The sequence below is a fragment of the Trachemys scripta genome, chromosome 19, assembly GCF_013100865.1.
Source record: "Trachemys scripta elegans isolate TJP31775 chromosome 19, CAS_Tse_1.0, whole genome shotgun sequence".
Classification (NCBI taxonomy): Eukaryota; Metazoa; Chordata; order Testudines; family Emydidae; genus Trachemys; species Trachemys scripta.
This window is the reverse complement of record NC_048316.1, coordinates 5,340,375-5,356,543: the sequence shown is the minus strand read 5'-3', so window position 1 is coordinate 5,356,543 and position 16,169 is coordinate 5,340,375. Positions and strand designations below refer to the sequence as shown.

Here is a 16,169-nt window from a genome sequence, read left to right as displayed (position 1 = left end):
TGAGTACATATCCATTGTAAATTTAAGTACAATACTAAACATTTATAACCATGCAGGGGCAGTCCAGGATCTAATGTAAGCAAATCAAACCTTGGGGAGTTTAATAGATCAATCTGTAAACAAATGTTAGAGAGCCACCTAGTGGTACAAATAATGCATAAGCTACACTCATTTATCAAAAATGCCAAGCCACTTAAGTACTCCCTTCTTATTGCCAGTTAGCAATGTTTCATAACAACATGGACAGGCCACGTGTACCTAAGACCAGAAAAATACTGATAATGGTGCATTTTTTGTTAATAGTTTCCTTATCTAATTCATTTGTACTATCCCAGGAATAGCAAGTGTTACTTGTCCTATTGATTATATTCCAAAAGTGGTATATAATAAGGGAAATGATACACAGAGACTTTTTTTAAAAAATGCATACATGAAAATGAGGGTACAGAGAAGAATTACTATGTTCATTTCTATTCAACTGAGAAACACACTTTTAACTGAAAAGGCAAAAAATTCTCAGCACAGGAACACTGATATCAAACAGAGAACAGTATGGAAGGCATGGCTAATTATACACCACATTTGCATGATATAAAATAACACACTGAATAACTTTATATTATTGGAATTCGGTGGAGATTTAGTGCTTGATAGGGAGGAGGGATGCCAACCGTATTTTTGGCTCGAGCCAGGTAGTAAGCACAGGTATTGTACAACCTTCCCCATGCAGTTCGGATCACCAGCCTTGCTTCTGCCCCTTGGTAGTCAAATTCCAGGCTCCTCTTCAGAGGTGAATACTAGTAATACTCTGTAATGCCTCATTAATTGTGTGTTGTAGGGGCTAGTATTTGAGGAGGCCAAGTGTTCACTATGGTCTAAGATTATATCACTAAAATCCGTTTCAAAAGGAGATAGTATGATGCCAAGGATTCAAAGTCTGAAGATTCCTGAATTTAAGAAACACTTTCTTAGAATAAAAGATACACTCCCACTATAAACATAATAGAACACTTGGACTAGGCTTGCAGCTCTGGAGAGCAACTTCTCCATCAAATGGAGATGCAGAAACCCACAAAATAAACATACTGCAGAGTCCTGATATTGCACTGTGATCTTTGTAGTAGGACACTGAACTGTTGGAACGCTAAATGTTCAAGTGTGGATACATCACAATGAAAACATTTCCTTGGAACTTCAGGACATCATACTGCAATTAGTTTACAGCTCTCTTCTTCCTCATTTGGCACAATCTCCCAACAGTAAGTGTATGCTTAAATACTTTGCTGAATCAGGACCTAGGAGAGATCCTGGTGACTTCTCTCCAATTATCCAGCACTCCCCAGCACACTGCTTCACATGCATCAGGCAGCGTTCCATTCAGTCTGCCAGACATCAGGCAACCCATTTGCAGCTACAATCAAACCCTGATCTCCTCCAGCATCTCATGCAGAGACAGTCAATATGACACTAGAGCTACAGTTGAGTATCACTGGGATAGCCCAACCCCACTGTCTTTAAAACAGACATATGAAATTCCTTGCTTTACTAGGAAAGTCATGTTTCCCTTCCTAAGACAAAGTCAATTGAGTACCCACATACTGATTTGGCTGTTTCCAGAGCTGAATTTCTCTAAAATCTTATGATAATGGTACATCTGATATATTTGATTAATTTTTTTTCTATTTACAATCTTGTAGTTGTTTTGCACATTAGCTTTCAGGGTCTGAAAAGCTGAATTTTAGAACTACACCAAATGTAAATTCATACAGGACTACACTTGCATCCCTATAGACCAGGGGTTGGCAACCTTTGGCACACGGCTCACCAGGGTAAGCGGCGCGGGCCGAAGGATGTGTTGGCCGCCACTTCCTGCTGCCCCCATTGGCCTGGGACCGCGAACCGCAGCCAGTGGGAGCTGTGATCGGCCGAACCTACGGATGCGGCAGGTAAACAAACCGGCCCAGCCCACCAGGGTGCTTACCCTGACGAGTCGCGTGCCAAAGGTTGCCAACCCCTGCTATAGACAAAGGCTATGTCTACCCTACAAGCACTACAGCAGCAGCATTGCAGCTACGCCACTGTAGCACTGTAATGCAGACACTTGCTATAGCACCAGAAGGGTTTTTGCCAATCACTGTAAGTAAGTCCACCCTCTCAAGAGGCGATAGCTAGGTTTATGGAAGAATTCTTCTGTTGACGTAGCTGTGTCTACAATGGGGCTTAGGTCAGCTTAACTATGTCTCTCAAGGGTGTCAATTTTTCACACTCAAGTGACATAACTAGATCAACCAACGTTTTAGGTGTAGACCTGGCCTAAGGCTCTAAACTAGTAACACACATACATGAGACAGTGAATACATCACAACATGCCACCATATTAAAAGTACAGTATAAGTATTCTTCCATATGCTAGTCTATTCCTCCCCCCCCCCCAATATTACCCTTATCCTAACAATACTTGTAGAAGTTATTAGTAGAGTTACTTGAAGTTTAAAAAACTGAGAAAGATCTTTGACCAAAAAAACTTCTTCTAGGAGGGAAAGAGGAAAATTTTGTCATATCCCCTCAAATTAACCCCACTAACATTTTGGAGAATAAGAACGAGGCATACATGTTTACAGACAGATAGATAGATAGAAATTGCTCCTGCTTCCTACATTAATGCGTGAGTGGCATTTCTGTACTTCCTGAGCAATAAGACACAACAGACTATGCGATGTGATGGATAGCCAGATTGCTTAATGTTGTTATGGTCACACTATATCTGCACTTCCATTTTTGTCAAACTTCTTCACAAAAGGTCCTACTCAGTGGGACTCTTCCTGATGGTCTGCAATGTGAGTTGGATCAGGCTCAAAGTCAATTAAAAAGAAAGAGAGAGAGAGAGAGAGAGAGAGAGAGACTCAGAAGATGAAAACAGAGTTTGCTTTTGGACACTTGCTTTGGATAGAAAATCTTTTGGGTTTAGACACCAAACATTATATAACTGAGCTGTAAAACTGAGCAATCGACATAGCCACAGATCACTCCAAGCAGGAAAATTAGCCACATAATACTATATCATCTCAATTATTCCTTAAGAAATGATACAGTAGCAGAGGGAAAAAAATGTTGATATTGTTTTTAAATACTGCTTTTATTTTAAATGAACAAGAACACTTTGAAGCCTAAGACACTGCTGGATCACAACCCTGTCTCTTCAGACACTGGCAGTGTAAAACCAGTTTCAGAAAGTGATTTTTCTTTTTTTAAAAACAAATAAAGGTCCTCCATTACATACAGACATAAAATGGCCCTGGTTCAGATCCTCAACAGCTCAAATTTAAAACTGGAGATTTTTTTTTTTAGCCCCCAGACATTCTATAATTGCAATAACAAAACTTTATGCCTGATTTATTGTATAATAATTCACATCTATACATGATATGATGGCACTTGGTCTACAGCCTCCTGCCTGACAATGCACCTATTTGTGAGTTATTACAAAATAATTCACACCCTGCCATATCTTATTGCTTCATTTACACTGGAATAATACTCACCTTTCTATGTTGGAATATTGACTTCCTAAGCAACTGAATACCTCTTATTATAAAAAGAGGTGACCGGGCATCTTCTAATTTCTTTTAATCAGCATTTGTTACCAGATTGTCATTTATATTATGGACAAACCCCATCAGATTTAGTAGACTGTCATGTATATATTGGGGGCAGAGTCAGAAGAGAAGGGGCTTAATTCTGCCCTGCTGTAATCCTGGTATAAACTCCATCTGTTTACACTGGGGCCTGATTCTGTTCTCACCTACACTGGTGAAAATAAAGGAGCAATTCCACTAAAATCAGTTGTCATACTAGTATAAAAGTGAGAGGAAAATTGGGCCCCATAGCTGAATTTGGTGCTAGATTTCATTCTCCCCCCCTCCCCCCATTTTCTACCAAACTAATTTCTCCTTCTCTGGTTTAGCAGCAAGTGAAACATTTGGCATGCAATTTGTTGGGCCTTTGCCATTAATGCTACACTGGGATAGAATTTCACAGCACTGAAACCACTTGACCATACCAATGTCATATTTGAAATTAATCAAAGATGCTACTGGGTTCCTTTTTTTTTTTAAATTCCTCCAATGTATGTACAAATGATTTGAGTATAAATATATTTAATCTGATTCTCCACTATCTTGCATAACCATTTACACCTCTGCAGAGTCAAGGGAAAATATTACCAGGTGTATTTGAGCAGAGACATATCACTTGATAGTACTCAATACACACTTTGGTGGTAGGCAGTGGAGAATCAGGCCCATTCTACAGCAACACTGTAATAACACTGTTTATGAGTGGCATCTTACTGTAATTTTATCGGTTTTCTGTGAATATTCATATGCACAATGGTTCTGGAGACAAAATGTCATGGTGTGTTTATATGGATTTTCACATCAAAAAAGTGAATTATTCATTTACTCATCCTGTTTATAAAATTTTCAGGTGTCCAACCAGGCAGCAGAAGTAATACTGTCTTAAAGGATGAGCCACACAGAGCAAATAGCTATTTGTAAATCACTAATATTCCAGTAGTCCTAGGGAATAATTCCCAAATAATTACGGCTGAAGTGTATTTATATAAAAATAGTAGAATAATGTCAAATAACCCCAAAATTATATTCTACTAATGGATAATTCATGATCAAAAACGGGCTAAATTTGTCAAAGGAACTGACTGCTATGAATAATATGCCCAGCTCTAGTCATGGAGTTTCTGGGCTATTCACCTGAAGCACCCTGTATAATCCTCCTTTGTGCTTTCCTAGTTACAGCACTACTGCTTCTCACATGTCCTCTTTATATACCTCATATATAGTTCCATCGGCACAGTGCAGTATCCCATGACCCTGTCGCTGGTCCAGGATCCAGTCTCCTTCATACTTATCACCATTCCTGAAACAACCAACCAAGAGAAAATTCTTAATGTTTACATGCTTTGTGACTTGGTAGATAATGTGCTATACTGGAAAAATCAGGGCTTGCGAACCTGCAGGATAAGCCATTAAAAGTAAACAGCAGCAGAAGATAAGCATGGTCACAGAGAAGTCACCATGATAGTGCCACAACCTTCAACTGGCACTTCCTGTGGGAAGCAAGCAACCATCTGGAAGTACTTAATTCAGCCAGCTCCCATCACTGGCCTTCAAACCTTTTTCACCTCAGAGACAGACAATGGATGATACATTGCATGAGTTAATTCTATATGAGACCCTTCCCTTTACTCCCTGATCGAGTCTGATCATGCGAGGTGCCTTCTGAGAAGTGCTCAAAAACATGGAGCCATTTGTGAGTCAGAGGCACAGGTAAGGTACAGCTCACTTTGCAACCAAGATAAGCCAACAGATAGAGTAGATCAGCATGACAGGCTATGGAAATGGCCTGTTAGCAGATTCTTATTAACCCTATTAGCAGAAGTCCTCTATAGTTCCCTACTGGGTAAGAATGATTGATCAGCTTCTACCATGCTGTCAAGCCCTTTCTGGTATTGTTATTCTTACACTGTATGCTTACTTATACTCACTGGTATGTGATCAGTGGTGGCTACTATCCATGCACAGCCAATATAGAAACAAAAAATAGAAAAACAAAGTGCAAAGCATAAGCAAAGGGCCTAATCCAAATCCCACTGAAGTCCATGATAAGATTTCCACCTTGACTTCAGAGGCTTTGAGTATATCCAAAGTGTAAGTTAGTTTTGCTATCTTTTGACTCTACAGCCAATGGCACATGGAGTCTCTGCAACTAAAACTTCAGGACTCAGAATTCTGGCCAAATAAAACCTTAACCTAGCAATTCCTGTCCACACAGAAAGCCATTGATAGTCATGCTCAAGCATGATTTTTGGTGAGGCTGACCTTCATTGTAAATATACTCTATTTAGGTAATGACATTACTTTCAAAAGTAGTAATTTTAATCTAAAAAACAAAAAAAGGTTAACAAGTGGCAGATCCAGAGCTAATCAGTTATTGACAGAGCTGTGTGTTACTGGCATAGCTAAAGCAGTACCACAGTGAAGTACTGATGATTTACAAGCAATTACAACGGCAATGCTTGCACTGTGATTGCCAGGACTTCCTGTGTAAATTCATCTTTTTAGGAGTTCAATATCTCAGCTTAGGCAATAGACAAACTCCACATATAAAATCTTAACTTTCGAATTTATGTGGCTCTCTTTAAGATACAGCAGTACTAATTAGTTTAAAAAAAAAAAAAAAAGCCTTTTGACATTCTTGCAATTTAAATAACGCTTTTGTATTTCACTCTGAAAACCTAAAACCCTTTATGCACTGGCAGGGAAATCTAGGTCATTTATTTCACGTATGAAAGCAGATTATGTCTTTTTAAAGAACCCTTTCAGAAAGTCCGTCAGTAGTGCATGTGGACTTGGTACATATATCCAACAGCTGAACACCAATTCAAACAAAATTCTGTCCAGCTTCCATGCTGAGGAAGTCCATGCAATGCCTCAAAAGAGATGGAAAAAAAAAATAAAAATCGACTTCCAAACCTTGCATAGGTTTTCATGGTGTGCAACCTGCACGGATTGTTTTTGCTTAATTGAATCCAAAGAATCTCTATGTACAATATTCATTAGCAGGACAGAGGGTAATTACTCCTAAAGGGATCGGACAAATGACAGTGTGCTCGAGACAATTTTTAAACTTTCAAGTTTCCACAGAAGTTTTTCTTGTTTTAATTTAATAAAACAAGGACAATAAAAATGGCATTAAGAGTTTGTGGTTTAACACAAATGTAATAAAATTCAGAATTGAGCGCGAACTTAAATATTGGAGAAGATGTAATTACTTGTTAGAAGATCCAAATGAAACGATAATCTTTTATACATGCAAAATGTGAACTGCTAGATCTAGGCATAACAGGGTGAGTTTCACCTTAACTCACTTCCCAATTTTTGCATGTTTAAGCCAGCCCCTAAATATTATATTAACAAGAGCAAAACAACAAGATTAAAAACTTACTTGAAGGTCATTTTCCCTCCTCCATGTTTCTTATTATTGTGAAAGCTTCCTTGATAAGTTTGTCCATCCTGATCGACAAGTAATCCATGTCCTAAATAATAATAAATAGAAAATCTACAGCAGACACCAACAATCTCTAGAGGCAGGAAATATCCTTACATATCCTTGCAATAAAATCCCTTAATATGTGGTTTTTGATATAGTTAGCTTCTAAACTGCACAGAAAATATCTACTTCAAACTCAGGGCACAGCCAATTGATGAAGATTTAAGAAAAAAAAAATCAAACAGTTTGGGTTTTAATTCAAATCAGGTCAGATGTGGTGGTTTATTTCAGTGGCACCCACCATGTGCTAGGTGCTGTGAGAACTAAAGCCCGGATCCTACAGAAAGACATACACACACTTAACTTTTATGCATTGAGAGTAGTCCTATTAAAATCATCAGAGCTACTCACAGTGTCTCTAGTCAAGTAAGTGGTCCTGTCCCAAAAATCTGAACATTCTATGGTCTCAGTCCTGCAAACAATTACACAGGTGAGTAGTCTGACTTCAATGGGATTAATTGCATGCATAAATGGGACTACTCACGCATGCAGAGTTACTCATCTGTGCAAATAATTGCATGATCAGGCCTTTTGTCATCTAATTCTAGCTGAACAAATATAAGAATGGGTTTACTTCAAATCTCCAGAGGTTTGCGTTATACTCAGTCTCATCATCACAAAGGTTCACTCTACCAGGCTCCAGCCAATTAAAGTGTAAACACAGTCAGTGCCAAATTCAGTTGTAGTGTAAGCAGGTACATAATCTGAATTTGGCCACCAAAATGCATGAGTCCTTGGTTTAATCTGTTGTAAATGAACTTTTCTAACTAAGTTTGCTATGCTTGAGACACTCCTGGGGGTAGGGAAAGGGAGACAGAGTGAAGGGATTTTACCCCAATTAGTAAATAAGGCCTATTTCAGCAAGATACATGTGATTAATGTTAAATGCACATAATCCACTGAATTCAATAGAACCACTTACATGCTTAAAGTTAGGTCTGAGCTTTGCTGAATCAGAGACTGTCTACTATTCTGTGTGTATAATACCTAGCACAATAGAGCCCCATTCTTGGTTGATTCCTAGGCACTGTTGTCATAAATGTGATTAATAATGAATAAAATAAATAATAATAATAATCAGGACCTCAATTACTTTAGAGTGAATTTTAATCAAAGTTTCCTCTCAGACTTTAACCTACCTGCTCTCACTCCATAGGAGAACTCCCCTTCATATTTCCCACCATCTTTGTACTGCATGACTCCATGTCCATGGAGCTCTCCAGAAACGAACTGACCTGAATAAGTGTTTCCTTGAAGCAAATATATGAGAAAGTAAAGTGGAAAAAAAGACATAATAGCTGTGTCAAATGTGGTTTAATAATCTTTTTTAAGTCTAAGGTGTGCTAATAAATAAAGGTTCCTACTGTACCTTACTTACAGAGCAGTGGTAGAAGGTATTTTATAAGTCATAAAATGAATAATTAATGAGTTTTTATTATCAGTACAGTCAAATGAAGAAAAAACCTGTTCATTAGGTCTTTATTTTAAAACTAATGAATCATAATCCATACTCCTTCAGGTCTTTAAAACTGAGGCATCTTAAAAATGGCAGTGACTTGTTAAAAAAGATTCATAATATGTTCTTTTATGGTTAAGAAGTGTATAAAAAGTACTTTAATTTCATAGTCAACTTAACAGCTTTTTGATGGCATGTAGTCATTCAAATCTTCTGTATGAAGCCTGGGAAATCAGGAGCTTGGTACTAAAAATACAGTACTGTACAGTGAATTTGTCTGTGCCTATACCATTTCAGAATGAGAAATAGCTATATTTTTCTGTCAAGTATTTACCCAATTTATTCATAGAATAAAAAGGTTACATGGACTCCACCCCATACCCGCTACATGCCAGCCACCAGAGACTGCCAATCACAAGGGCTGGGGGTAGAGGGGAAGTGACTTACCCTCAGGTCAAAAAGGAAGCAGAGGTGAGGACTTACAATTCCTTCCCATAGTATCTCCTGGGGCAACACAATTACATGATGCCCCACATTTAGGGCTGAACTTAAATTATTTTTCATGAGCTACTCCTTACCCAAGAGTTTCTCTCTATTCAAGAAAGGAAGAAGGAGAGGTGTGCCAGCTGGGGTATAGGTTCATTGACACATCCATGTGTGAGAACATACACAAGATCCACTCACTAATCACAGGGTGACTAATCCTTTACTTTCTTACAAGCTCAGGGCTGAAGGAGTTTGATGCAGGTGTAGGGATCTGCCTGTGTGGAAATCCTTCCAGGACTGAGATCCTTATCGTCAAAGCTAAGAGACATGCTTGTGGTTTACACCATTACCCCTGGCCCACTATTAAATGCACTTTGCTTGGAGTTAACTAAAAGTCAACATAATCCAGTATAAAACAGCAAACACATGAAAACCTGAAAAAATAGGATTTATAATGGAAACCCAGAAAAACTCTTATTTAGAGCAAAGCAAGGTGGCAATTTACAATATAGATAGGTATCAATTGTATTTTTTTCTATATCTCCTTGTAAAAAGATAAAATTTATATTAAAAGAATATGGTATGTTCCAGGGAAAAGAACTAACCTGTAGATGCCCAGTATCGCAATCCATTTCCCATAATTTCTCCATCTACAAACTCGCCTTCATAATAACTCCCATCCTTAAATAAAAGCTTACCATGACCTACGAAACAATAGGTTAGTTCAAACGAGTGACAAAAAAGACTTCTTATAATCTCAGAGACACTACATCTAATTGTTTGAGCAGTAAAGTGAGAATCAGGGCTTCTGAATTCCATCCTCAGCAATTTGTGTGACTCAATGTGCAGCCCTGGGCAAGCTACTGCCCCACTCTGTGACTTGATTTACCTGTCTGCAGAAAGGAGATAAAACTACTTAACTTACAGGGGCTTTGTGAGACTTGCCTTTAAATAATCTTAATCTATTTTAGGCATTCCTAACATTTAGGAAAATAATGTTTAGGCACCTAACCTATTGATGAAAGGAAATGCAGAAGTGCAAAGTATTGTGTGTGTAGGGTGAAAACCTGGCCCCAGGGAAGTCAATGGGAGGTTTGCAATTGACTTCACTGGGGCCAGGATTTCATCTCTAGAGGTTGTAAATTTTGGAGGACAAGGACATTGTTTTCATACCAGTCTGTAAGCACCTAATATAAGGTGGCAAATATACTAGATTCTCATTAATTGTACAAAGACAAAAGAAAGAAAATTACTGTTTTTTTGTTTTATTTGTAAAATATAAACAAAAGTTTTAGAGAACAGTCAAGTGCCATTGTTTCCAGAGATGAGAGAACATTGAGTTGAGCTCTTGAACAACAATATTCTTAACTCCTTATTCCTCACATATTTCTAGCAAGTTAAACACTGAATGACTATGTATGATGCACCCAATTCAGAAAGAAGTAAAGACTCTTTCAAGTGTGCTGGAGCATGAGCAGGCACATATGACACACAGTGAGGAAGGAGCGAGGATAACACCCATTCCAAGGATATAATGGACTACAAGAAGGGATCTATGAAGAGTCGGGTGAAGGGGCAGTTTCTCTGTTACTAATTTGTGGCCTTTGGCCAAAAGGCTCTGTTCACCTAAAAGGATTTACACCTTTCTATATCCTATATACCTAAAAATCTATGCAGATTTTTGCTCTGGATGCAACTAGCCTACTCAGGAAGAAAAAAAAAAAAAACCAACAACTTTCCTCTTGTTACAATTCTGGCTAAGCAGAGGTCTTTGTGGTGGATGCTCCATGTAGAGGTTCTCCCTTTTCCAGGGCTGACTCTCTGCCAGATTTATGATACCCAAGACCTGTATATTTGTGGCCCTAGAGTCTATTTTTTTTTTTTTTTTTTTTTTACACTTAAGAACTAAAGACTGTGATGTCTTTGACTCCCAGGCACATGCCACGCATATCTGGAAAGTCTTAATAGCTGAATTGATTAAATATGTATTTTATTTTCTATACCCTAGGGACCTTCATATTTTTCCTTTTTTTAACTCCTTTGTAATGGACAAGAATCTTCAAAGTACTCAGATGAATCATTAATCAACCTCTAGGAATAATAAAATAGATAGAGTTCCCCCACCCCAATTTCATCCCCCTGTCATATCAGTAAAGTGCCATAAAGAGCTCAGTGAAGGGGAGGGATAGCTCAGTGGTTTGAGCATTGGCCTGCTAAACCCAGGGTTGTGAGTTCAGTCCTTGAGGGGGCCACTTAGGGATCTGGGGCAAAATCAGTACTTGGTCCTGCTAGTGAAGGCAGGGGGCTGGACTCGATGACCTTTCAAGGTCCCTTCCAGTTCTAGGAGATGGGATATCTCCATTATTATTATTATTAAGTTGTAAAAGATGGCCATATTCTTCTGGATGTGACACAGGCTTCCCACCAAGGAATGGGGGCAGGATGAGATGTTCAGTCACACCTCATGTGTCATAGCACCAGTCCTAAAACAATATGAATCACAATTAAGCTCTGAAGATAAAATGATTGGAAATCAAGATAACTAACTCGCAAATCTGGAAAAATGGAAGCATTCATATTTAATTGAATGCATAGCTGTGTTCATCTGGTTGGGTTTCTGCCCTTTGCGTGTGTGACTGGTGAAGAGAATTTCTCTGAACTCCTGAAAACAAGACATTTCTTTCTGGAGAGCTGTTAGACATGAAGGTAACTACAACTGTACTTCACCCCAAAATGTCACTGTTGCTTTTCCATTACTTCCTGTACCTCTTTGCCATCCATGACACCAATTATCACTGTCACTGCTTCAGTTGCTTAGCAGAGTTATACATAATCTTACTTTAGCTTCAGTGTATAAAAGTATTTCTACAGAAATTTTACAAATTAAAAAAGTTAGATAAGTGAATTAAAATTTCGCTTCATTGTCAAGGGACAAAACTATCTGCCCTTACCATGTTTTCTTCCTTGTTTCCATTCTCCTTCATATTGAAAAAAAGAATTAGGATAAACATACAGTCCATATCCTGAAAAACAAGACAAATATTAGGTAACAAGATGAGATTTCTGGAATTATTTAGCTGAATAATAAAAAGTCATATGTGAATGCTGAAAGAACCAGTAATAGAAAAGTATGTGTTATTTTCTGTAGATTTGTATACACATCTGCATAGACATTTTTTATCTTGAACTATTAAATAACATTTACACCAAAATAAACATAGGAATTTGTTTACTATTTACATACATCTTATAAATGTGGGCATCTAGATACTACATTGTTGAGCTCATTATAAATGCTTTAGAGTGTATCACCTAATCCATCTATGTCAAAAATATTATCTGGCATGCCATAACTTGTAAGCAATCTTTGTAAGCAGATGACTTTTTTGTTTTGTTTAAAATAGCTTAAATACCAGAAAAAAGATACACTCCCTCTTTATTTTAGCAAGAAACAAGTTTTCCTACTTGTACTGTATCTTAAATCTGTTCGTTCAAAGTTATCTCCTACAAAAGAATATGCAGTGGGTAGAACTGACTTTAAAGTAATGTGTTCTCTATGCTAACAGTTTAATGTATTATCATTTCTAGTGATCCCTTTTCTCAGTAGTTTAGTTCTCATTTATACAATGAAGTTGTTCCCTTCTAGAAATCCAGTTTAATTGACAGAGGGCCCGATTCGGGGCTCAGATACAGTTATCCCTCCACTCCCTCAGTGAACATGCCCCCTGTGGCTTTCCCCCATGGTCCAGACAGACACCCCGTACCCCACTACACCCCACTCCCACTGTTCAGACCAGATGTGAGCAAACTGTGGCCCGCGGGACTGTCCTGCCCGGCCACTGAGCTCCCGGCCGGGGAGCCTAGTCCCCGACCCCTCTCCCGCCCCCCACAGACCCATCGCTGCGCAGGCTGCGCTCTGGCCTGCCACTCCCGCTGGGCAGCGTGGGGAGCGCAGCAGGTGTCGTGGCTGCAAGCTCCTGCTGCTGGTAAGGGGGCGGGGCACGGTGGGTGGGTGGATAAGGGAGCGAGAGTCCTGGGGGGCAGTCAGGGAGGAAGGGGCAGTTGGCTGGTGTGGAGGTTCTGGGGGGGCGGTCAGGGAATGGGGAACAGGGAGGGTTGGGAGTGCGAGCCCCAGGGGGCCTGTCAGGGGGCAGGGATGTGAACAGGGGTCGGGAGGACAGTCAGGGGACAGGGAGGAGGGGTGGGATCCCAGGGGCAGTTAGGTGCGGGGGGTCCCGGAGGGAGTGGTTGGGGACGAGAAGCAGAGGGCAGATGGATGGGGGTAGGGGTCTCGGGGGGCTGTCAGGGGGTGGGGTGTGGATAGGGGTCGGGGCAGTCAGGGGACATGGAGCAGGGGGGTTGCATAGGGGGCAGAGGTCCCAGGAGGGGGCGGTCAGGGGACAAGGAGCAGGTTGGTTGGATGGATTGCGGGTTCTGAGGGGGGCAGGAAGTGAGAAGGGGTGAATAGGGGGAGGGGCCAGGCTGTTTGGGGAGGCACAGCCTTCCCTACCCGGCCCTCCATACCGTTGCACAACCCCGATGTGGCCCTCGGGGCAAAAAGTTTGCCCACCCCTGGTCCAGACGGACAGAGCCTTTTATCCACTCAGTGCTCCAACAGACAGAAGAACCCCGCCCGTGAGAACTCTCCTCCTCCTGCTCCCCCACACACCCGCCCCTCCTCCCGGCCTGGTGCCCAGACAGACAGACCCCCCCACACACACACACACCCCTGGTGCCAGACAGACAGACACACACACACACTTAATCACACACACTCTCCTCCAGACAGACAGACCCCCCCCACACACACACTCCTGGTGCCACACACCCGCCTCTCTTCCCGGCCTGGTGCTCAGACAGACAGCCCGAGCCCGAGCCCTCACCTTCCCGCCGCTGAGCCTTCGCCGCCCCTAAGTAGCAACCAGGCCTGGGGGCCGCCATCTGCCCTGGGAGTAGCGACGCTAGACCTTGGCAACCGTATCCTGCCGCCCATTGGCTCCCTGGTAGCTAGGGGCGGGACTTCTCCCCCTCCCACGAAGAATGGCGGGGGAGGAGTTAGGCCGCTGTACGCATGCGTCTCTCTCTCCCTCCCTCCCCCACTCTGTCCAAGGTCTTCCCTGCCGTGCTGCATGCCTGCTGGTGGCATGCTGGCCAGGCATATAGGGGCGGGGGCATTTTCACTGCCTATTCCCCCCCCCTTGGATTTGGGGGAAGCACATTCCCAGTTGAGGGGGCGAGTGCTGCAAGCTGCCTAGGTTTAGAACTGTTTCTAAAACAACAAGGAGTCTGGTGGCACCTTAAAGACTAACAGATTTATTTGGGCATGAACTTTCGTGGGTAAAAACCTTCAGATGCATCTGAAGAAGTGAGGTTTTTACCCACGAAAGCTTATGCCCAAATAAATCTGTTAGTCTTTAAGGTGCCACCAGACTCCTTGTTTTTGTAGATACAGACTAACATGGCTACCCCCTGATACTGGAGAACTGTTACTGTTATTTTGTGTAAATAATACAGAACAATCACACCTGGAGGCCCCTGTCAGGATCCAGGCCCCAAATAATGAAAAAAATGGTCCCAGCCGTCAAGAGTTTATAATCTGAGGACCAGATCCTGCAAGCTTGTGCACAGGTAGTACCTGTGCCAGGGGAAGGGTGTCTCTGACTTCAATGGGCCTCCATGGGGGCACAGGAATAGGTGACAGGATTAGGGTTGAATGAAGCACAGATGCTGCAGTGATGAGGTCACAGAAATACAAAGAAAGAGAATGACTATTATTTAATATTTACAGCAGCAGTATTAACAATGCCAAGCATTCAAAAATCATGAGTCAGAACAGAAAAACGTATTTGTATTTGCCTTCTGGTTTTGGAACCTTTAGGGATTAGATCTTAAAGGTTTTGTTTGTTTGTTTCTTGTTTTTCATCTAACAAGGCTGGAAACTTAAAAAAAAAAAAGCAAACTAAGATTGTCCTGTAGTCCAAGGAGGACCCTCAACAAATCAGAATGTAAGCAAAAGACCAAATATCGTAAGACTTATGATAAAACTGCATCTCCTGTGCTAATAGGATAATTTAAACCAGTGAGGTTTGACTATTTCTAATGTAAATTTTAATACTAAGATCTTCATATTCTGATTCCTGCATTCGGTTTCAAACTTGAAAAATGGTTTGTTTTCTTTTTTTCACAAGCTCTAAGTGAAAGCATAAGGCAAACCCTCACCCCCAATAGTGGCTGTTGTGGTTAGAAAAGGGAAATTTGAATCAGGGCTCCTCAAATCCATTTCTGGCTCTGCCATTGATTTATTATGTGGTCTTGGAGAAATTACTTTACCTTTCCCCATCTGTATAATTATGATTTATTCTTTGTAATACAGCAGTAATACAGAGCCTCTAACTAGCCCCTTTGTGCTTGGGATACTGGATCTAATAATGCTTAGCTACTTCTCAGGTGTATTGTGAGGATATAAACCTTGTAAAATGTTTTGAGATTCTTTGAAGAAAAATGCTATACATGCTTAAAGATATAGTGATGAGTGTGATGTAACTATCTGGACATAAAGTGGTGCAAACCATTATTACTATTCCAATACATAAAGGGAAATATTTTGGAAATTAAGGTTTAATCAAAGAGCACTGGGTGAGGGATTTTATTATCTCTCTTATAATCAAAGTGTTTTTAAATATATTTATAAAGCTAACTATGTGTGTGAAGGGAAATTCTCAACCTAGGAAAGCCAAAATGGTAAGTATTGCACTAAGATGGTTAGGTGATCTTAAAAATACTTACTCAAATACAATTTGATGAATTTTATGCCACTTAACCTTTTATAAATATTTTAAAAAATATCTGTGAAATCTTTTTAAAAATGTTTACTGTAAAAATCTGATGTATTTTTGTACTTTATTTCTGAGGTGAAACAAAAATATTGCTAGAATCCAGAGATTGCATCAACATACTACTACTTGGGTGACTTTTTTGGCCATGGGGTATTTGAGAGGATTCCTGAAACCTGGAAGAATCCACATAGCCAAAAAGTGACCAACAGTTTGCATTCAGAATCCTTCAAAAACAGTCAAGAAGAAAAGTTTTATTCAATCTT

The 16,169-nt window shown here is 40.3% G+C and overlaps 1 protein-coding gene across 5 annotated transcripts in view; it reads right to left on the bottom strand.

Moving 5' to 3' along the window:
• Nucleotides 1–16,169, bottom strand: part of MORN1 (MORN repeat containing 1) — a 144,207-nt gene that overhangs the window by 126,965 nt on the left and 1,073 nt on the right. For 3 of the 5 annotated variants that reach the window (XM_034753712.1, XM_034753710.1, XM_034753714.1), the window contains exons 1-6: nucleotides 13,954–14,049; nucleotides 12,022–12,093; nucleotides 9,676–9,774; nucleotides 8,268–8,378; nucleotides 7,024–7,114; nucleotides 4,848–4,935 (exon numbers count right to left, since the gene is read on the bottom strand). In XM_034753712.1, coding sequence (XP_034609603.1) covers nucleotides 4,848–4,935; nucleotides 7,024–7,114; nucleotides 8,268–8,378; nucleotides 9,676–9,774; nucleotides 12,022–12,093; nucleotides 13,954–14,011 — 519 coding nt within the window. In that variant the 5' untranslated portion in view covers nucleotides 14,012–14,049. Of the gene's footprint in view, nucleotides 1–4,847; nucleotides 4,936–7,023; nucleotides 7,115–8,267; nucleotides 8,379–9,675; nucleotides 9,775–12,021; nucleotides 12,094–13,953; nucleotides 14,050–16,169 lie in introns of those variants that run through there. The other 2 variants (XM_034753711.1, XM_034753713.1) reach the window with 2 other exon arrangements.